Genomic DNA, 7,808 nt, shown 5'->3' with positions numbered 1-7,808 from the left:
TGAAAAAAAAAATAAAAATTGAAAGATTGACAGAATGATCGCGTTTGCCCAACCAAGGCAAACACTTGAGTTAAAACAATTATAAAGAATTTCAAAGAAATTGAAAATCAAAAGAGAGAACAGTGGTAAAATTAACAATGGGACTGTGGATTCGTGGAGGTATAATGTAGAAGCTCACCATTCTGCGACTTCTTCATTCCCTCTCTCTGTTCGAATGATCACCAGCGTAGATTGTACCAATTTTGAATCGATTGCTCCTAGGAGTTTTGTTTTATACTGTAACGTATGGGCCGGCCCGAACCCACTCCAGCCACCATTTGATAATGTAATTCATTTATCATTTAATCAATTAAGTTCTTTTCACTGTTATTTGTTAGCCACTTAAAAATACATTTTATATTTTTTAATTATGTCATTTTTTGAGATATTTTTTTTTCTATTTTTTAATGTTTAGCCAAATCAAAATAATAAATATTTTATTTTTTCAATTAAATGTGTCAGTTTTCAGTAATAAACTTAGCAAAACTACGAGTTTGATGAATTACAGAATTCACCAGAAAATCTATGAATAAAATAATCCGGCCGGAAGTTACATAAAACAGGAGAACTTGGAGTTCATTTGAAATGGTAATTCTTATTTAAGTTTATAACTTTATTTGTATTATTAATTTTCTTTATTTTGTTTAGATAATAATTAGAATTTTATTTTTAATTATAGGTTTATGTAAAGAGAAGAAATCATTTGTATCAACAGAATAACTTAGTTCATGTAATGTATAATTTGAAGTTGAAAAGGAAATAAATTAAAAAAATATTTTTTTTTATTTGATGAGATTAATGAATTGATAACTGAAGAGGAATATGAAATTGAGTTTGAGTATCCTCAAGGACGAAAATGATGGTGATAATGTTGAATCGGTGAGAGATGTTAGAAAAAGTCAAATGATCTAATTTTAAATGTTTTTGATTTAGATAATTTAGTTTTGTTGGAATTTAATGTTGATGATGCTTAGGAAGAATTTGATGATGAAAAAAATGATGGTGATAATGATAATCATGGGAATGAATGATGCCATTTAAGGATTAGAAATGGGCATTTGAAGATATTTTTTTAGTTATTTAAATATTATAATTTTAAGAACTTATGTTTTATAATTATATGAACTTATTACTTATGTTTGTAACTTTGTGTACTTCATTTTATTATGCATTTATGTACTTTTAATATATTTTAAGGTAAATCAATTGTTAAATTTAAACCTCAAGCTACATCTCTCTCTTCCCCACTAAAGTCCATACCTTAATACAATAAATAAAAAAAACCATAAAATCAATCTTTCTACATTACATAACACAGACTGATAACTATTATTACATATTTCTATCAATTTGGATAATGTCAACTCAAATAGGTGGTTCATTATAAATAAAAAAAAAACATGTAACTCTTATTCCAACCAGATCAGACAAAATCATTCAACGCCCAAATATTATCAATCACCAACGCAAAAATCAACGCTCAAATTTCACCCTATAATAGTCAGCTAAGCCATACACCAAACACCTACGATAAATAAAATTTATTTGGATTAAACCAAATTAAATTTAATACAACCAAACATAAAAAAAAAAACAAAAAAATCTTACTATAATCACTTTTGTTCATCATCACCAACGTCTACCACTGCACAATTCGGGCCTACAAAATCTAGAAAACTATGCAAGACAAACTCGACAATAAAGATGTTTTAAAATTTAGATCAACCTCTTTAAATAGTTGCATTCTTATTTACATATATCAATAAAATTAGACTAAATATTCACTCTTCCATTTATAATTCAACATCGTTTGAACCTAAATATGAAAACAAGAAAATAGAATGGTCTTTGTAAAAACATAAAAATGACAAAACAAATGCAAAAAAGGAGGAGACAAATTTGAATGACTTTTTTTTTCTATTATTAGGTTGGACGCACCTTTAGACTAAACTCCAACAGTAAGAACATTTGCAATTCTAGCTATGAACATACGTCTAGATCCAATATGCGAGAAAATAGCTAGAAAGGTTGAACCAAATTCTTTATGTATCTACTAAGACATCAAGTTTTATAATATAGTCCACTTAATTAAATTCCAAATTGAAGCAAGTTGACCCCTTAACATGATGTTCTTGAAAACAACAACATTTACTTTCTTTAATTATTTAAGTTTATCTTCAATTGATATGAAAGCTCACAATGAAGTTTTTCACTATACTATTTTAAGCTTGTTATATTAATCATGTAACCACTTATACATGTCATTGAGTCACAACCTGTGATAATTTAGTTGATAATATTAAATTTATTAATAATTTATATTATTTTTAAAAAAATTATCTTTAAATTTATCGATAATTTATATTATTTTTTTAAAATTACCCTTCGTTTCTTTCTCCACCTAATTACTTCTCACTTAATTAATATTTTAAATAAAGAATATTATAATTAATTAATGATATTATAAGAAAAAATAAGTAATACACCGTACAATTAGAACAACATCCTATAAAATATAAACAATAATTTCTTTTTAAAAAAAGTCTTATATATAGAGTAGTAATTATTATACGCTACACTCCTATTTGACTCTCCCTAGTATATTTCTTTTGAGTTGATTAATCAATATTTTATAAACACAAGACAAATATGTACACATCCATGATGCATCAATTTCACTTTATTTTTAATCAAAAGATTTTGCACAATAAAACCCAATATTACGTGGTTGGTACATATAAATATTATGAAGAGTGCTAGATACATGTAACATTAATTAAAATCTATAAAATAAAATAAAAATATTAAAAATGATAGAAGATCCACAAAATTTTATCATCTATTAGATATTAGTATTTCATTGAACCAACAAAATAGAAAAATAGAAGGAGAAGAAGAGAGGACCCTACAAAATCCTGACACACTTAATGGCAAAAAGAACAAACATCATTCTCCATCAGTTGACTTCTTCAACCACGTGCGCGTCCCAATTCCCAACCTCGCTCACCGCACAACTCACCCAATCACCATCCTCCCAAACGTGTCATAAAATCATTGGTCTATAAAATCAAGCTCCACAAGTTGACCATGATCCACCTGACTTTGACCGATCGCTTTGCATTCATTTCGTTTCGTCTCTTCCCAACCCAACCCTCATTCATTGCCTTAATTCATTTTCTCTTTCTCTCTCTGTAAACACAAATCCTAAGAAGAAGAAGAAGAAGGAACAATGATGCGTTGGTAGATCGTGATTTGGTGCGGGCGCGATCATTGTAGGATCGATGCATTGGAATTTCGCAATGACGAAGGAATCATTTGAGAATTGATTTGAGAAAATCATTACTATGTCTGAATTGGTGGCCCGTACGGGCCGGCATCAGCAGCGGTACGAGAACGGTTATCGTCTTGTTTCTGGGTAAAATGACAACGTTTTTTGTCCCTTCTTTTCATCTTCTTTGATTCAATAATCGTTTATTGTTGTTGAATAATAATAATAATAATAAATGTCGTTTTGGTACGGAACATGTAAAAAGTTTATTTGATTATTTGGTTGGTTGGGTTGAGAAATTAGGATGTTGACTGGATGATGGTGATGCTTTAACGTTATAAGTTGTTGATATTATTATTTAATTTTTGGTTTAGATAGATGTTTGCTTTTAAAAAAATCTTTTTTGTTGTTTGTTGATGTTGATGCATGTGGTTATTGCACCATTTTTTTGGGATAACGAAGTTTTTGTGTATTTATTTTATATAAAGGAAATCTTCGTTGTCGCAAGAAATTGCATATAAATGAGGTCACAATTATGTTATGGACAATCAAAAACCTTTTGATGGTATCCGATTTTATTTTTTTTAAAAAACCTTGTTATTGATTGATCATTCTTAAAGATAGAATAGAAATGATTTGGTTTTAGTATAAATATTTTATTATAACGAAGTTTTCTGTAATAGTGCTAAACTAATTGGATTTTGGTGGGTCTTTAAATACATTAAGACATTATTCTTTATTTGTTTTTCTCTGTTTTGGTGTGGATTAGCGTGTCTTGTAGCATAGTTTAATTATGAAGGAATGGGTTATTTCGTGAAAGCACGTGGATTTAAAGAGAGAAATTACGATGATCATTTTTTAGGGACATAGACATACTAAATCATTGTTTGTAGAGTGTATGGTTTTGCAATAGTGGATGCTAATTTAATTGAAAAATGGAGAAGTTTTATTTTGGAGCATTGACTTTCTGTGCTTGTTAGGTAATTGTGTTAGCTTGACTTTTGAGATACATTCACAATTTTTTAAGTTTGATATGATCACACTTTTGTTCCTTTTGAGGTTTCTATTTTGTGCATATAATTTAGCTTGTGCATTTTTTGGTCAATGCTTGAACTGTTAAGTTGAAAATAGAGATAAATGATATATCATGAATCTTATATTTTTTAGACTTGCACAGCAGTGATGCTTCAAATCCTGGAAATTTCAATAGGATGCACGCAGTACCATATAAGCCTTTTTGTTAACATTTTAGTGTTTATTATTTTCCTTAACATTTTTGTATGACGTGTTAAGGTTTGTCATATCATCATCTTTACTTATGAATTGGAGAAATGTGTGATTTTTGAACAAGCAAAATCATTGTTTATTCCAAATAACTCAATTGTAAAATAATTGAATAATTTTTTGATACAATCTCATATGTGGTACCAATATGAATCTGGACTTCGTGAGTGTAATAGGGGGGGGGGGGGGGGGGGGGGAGGAATTGAAGAATTCCGTTGACTAAGTTAATTAGCCTTTTAATTGAGCAGCTTTGATTACAACAATAACCTATGATTTTCAGCTAGGAATTGCTTGGCTTTTGTTTAATGTACTTGTTTTGGATATAAATACTCAAAGATCTGATCTGGAGATGCTAATTGGGGTGCAGGTGTGTTCCATTTAGATATAAAAGTTCTAATGATTGTGGAGACTCTAGTTCTGAGAAGATTGTTGAAGTGCTTATGATAAATTCACCAAGCGGACCTGGTCTTTTGTTTCCCAAGGTATATGGTTCTGATCAAGTGAATTAGGTTGTGTCTGATACTTAAGCTCTTCGATCGAAATGCATTATGGCCTATCTAGGATCTTTGGTTTGAACGAATTTGTTTATAGGAAGTAAACCACAAGTTGAATTGGAACTTGAATTCAATGTTATTATATGCATATGATATAGTCCAATTACAGTTCAACACCCACAAAAGCTATATTCTAATACATATGAATATTGGGGACTCTTGGAACTCAGTTGGTCAATTTCTGTTCCGATTTTAATGCACATTTCATTGTTTACTAAATTAATTTTTTTTTAAAAAAATATTTGTTTTGGGCTAGATGGTAAAATCACAGATTCTGTTCTCTATACCACCATTCGGGATGACAAATTGATTTGTCATTCTTTTCTGAATTTTAGCAATACAAATGCTCGGTGTCATTTATTGCACTGTAAGAATTACGTGAATTGGAGGACCTTATTGTTAATTTGTGTTAAACACCTATACTGAATTTATTCATGAGACATTTCTATTAAATTGCAATATATGCTTTTATATATATATATATATATTGCTGCCTTTGACTGCAACTGAAGGGTCCATTTAAAATGATTGTTGCTACTTTAGTTTTGAAATGTTTTGTAACTTAATCTGGTTGAGATCAGTTGTGCATTGTTTTCTGAAAGGGCACTAAATGAAGATGTAATTTCCGATTATTGAGATATTGTTTATTCCATTAAAGGGAGGTTGGGAGAATGACGAAACTGTTGAGCAGGCAGCTGTAAGGGAAGCTGTAGAAGAAGCAGGAGTTCGAGGAGACATAATGGTGAAAAACTTATCCACTCATGAATTTATTTGACTTTTGAGCTTCTGTAATTGTTATTGAAGCTTTCGTAATATCTTAACAGATTGTTTTATCTGTATACTTTAGTTGTTTCATAGTAAGAATCTAGGATCACTTAGTGGAATAAGACTTTTGTGATGAATTGAGTTAGTGTCACGTGATTGATGATAATTGCAATGAAGTTTTCTCCAATACTTACCGGGACTTTTGCATCTGAGTGAAAACACAAGAAGCCACATTATCATTTTTTTATTATCAACAACTGTAATCACTTGGTTTGGGATTTATTTAGATTTAAGGCTCCTCACTCCTCCATAAGTGTGTATTCTGCGGAGATCGAATCCAGGTCCTCTCCCACAAATTTAGTGTGTGTTATCAACTAAACTATACCCATTGGATGACGCCACATCATCATTTGAAGTTTGGTGAATATGGCCCTAAAATATGATTGAATGTTAGCACTTAAATTCTTTTATGGTTGCTTGCTTTTTTTTGTTGTTGTAGAATTTAGCATAAGTGGTATTGTACATGGTTTTGGTTAATATATTTGTTTTAACATGCTGTTAACCCTCTAAATCTTCTATTTCTATTCTTGATTTATCCTATTTTAACTGTAAACAATGATGATAAATATTTGGGTTAAATAAGTTTTTAGTCAATTTCTTTTTAGTTCTTAAACTTTTGTTTGACTGATCAAGATCCTTCAACTTTCTTTTCATTATGGTTCTTAGTTCCTAAACTATTGTTTGACTAGTTAAAGTCCCTCAAATTTTTTTCATTAGAGTTTTTAAGAACTAAAATCCTTAATGAAAAAAAGTTGAGCAACCTTGACTAGCGAACAAAAGTTTAGGGACTAAAAATCAAATTTTTAAAAAATTTAGGGACTAAAAACTAGTTAATCCTAAATATTTTGCATTGCCTTGTAATCTTGTCATTTGGATGGATACTTGCAAATCGATTGTTGATATACTTATGGCTATTTGATGTCAGGATTTTCTTGGATACTATGAGTTTAGGAGTAAGACCCATCAAGATGAGTTTAGTCCAGAAGGTTTATGTAAAGCAGCAATGTTTGCTTTGTTTGTTAAGGAAGAACTTGAGTTATGGCCTGAGCAAAGTACCAGAAATAGGAGATGGCTAGCTGTGTCGGAGGCACTTGAAAGCCTCCGGCATGCGTGGATGAGGGATGCCCTGGAATGCTTTTGTAAATGGCATGAGGATAAGTTGGTGAATGGAAGGGAAGAATAAGAAGGATTTGCTGACTAATTACATGTAGGGCATTGTATCTGTGTTTAAAACACTTCTCTTGGGGGTTCCATTACTTTAGGACAGTTAACTCTAAATCAGAATTGCATGGTAGTTTATCGTTGTTTCGAATCTGGATTGATCTCTGATTTTTTTTTTTAATTCAGAGTATATAATTCATAACATTGGTTTTAGTTGAGACTGGAGGATGCTTGTTCTGGTTGTTTTAATTGTTATCTATTCATGTTTAGTGCATACTCCGTTAACTCGAAATATTAACAAGGAACTTCATGTATGTTGATGACTAGTTTCATGCACTTCTTAAGCACTATTATTTCAGGAAATTGACGTAAGATCCACAAAAATATAACTTATTTATTTTTCACTCCCTATTTAGTGATACATGTTAAACTTACTCAATAATTTCTTTTTTTAATATAACTTACTCAATAATTAGAATCATTTTAAAGAAAATCTAAAAAAAAAGTATGCTGATAAATTTTTCCTCCATTCCATGGATGAAATTGGAGTCCGGATAAGAAATGAATCCATATTTTGATATTCATACGGATTTAAGTTGTTACAACGGATAAATACCTCAATAATCTATTCTACAGAAATCTAATCCAGTCTTTCCCCAGAAACTTGACTTATTCAC

The 7,808-nt window shown here is 30.2% G+C and overlaps 1 protein-coding gene across 2 annotated transcripts; it reads left to right on the top strand.

Annotated features, from left to right (window-relative positions):
* The first annotated feature begins 3,072 nt into the window (after nt 1-3,072).
* LOC114375629 (nudix hydrolase 16, mitochondrial-like) lies at nt 3,073-7,380 on the top strand. 2 transcript variants are annotated; one of them, XM_028333463.1, is made up of 4 exons: nt 3,073-3,424; nt 4,959-5,073; nt 5,804-5,887; nt 6,896-7,380. In XM_028333463.1, exons 1-4 carry the CDS (start codon nt 3,384-3,386, stop codon nt 7,151-7,153), a joined length of 498 nt encoding a protein of 165 aa, XP_028189264.1. In that variant the 5' UTR covers nt 3,073-3,383; the 3' UTR covers nt 7,154-7,380. The 2 variants fall into 2 exon arrangements, with proteins under 2 accessions (XP_028189264.1, XP_028189263.1); XM_028333462.1 differs by having other exon boundaries at nt 3,084-3,454.
* The last annotated feature ends 428 nt before the right edge of the window (nt 7,381-7,808 follow it).

This window comes from Glycine soja, chromosome 11 (genome assembly GCF_004193775.1).
Source record: "Glycine soja cultivar W05 chromosome 11, ASM419377v2, whole genome shotgun sequence".
NCBI classification, from domain to species: Eukaryota; Viridiplantae; Streptophyta; class Magnoliopsida; order Fabales; family Fabaceae; genus Glycine; species Glycine soja.
Note: the sequence above shows the minus strand (reverse complement) of the source record. Positions and strands in the feature narration are given on the sequence as shown.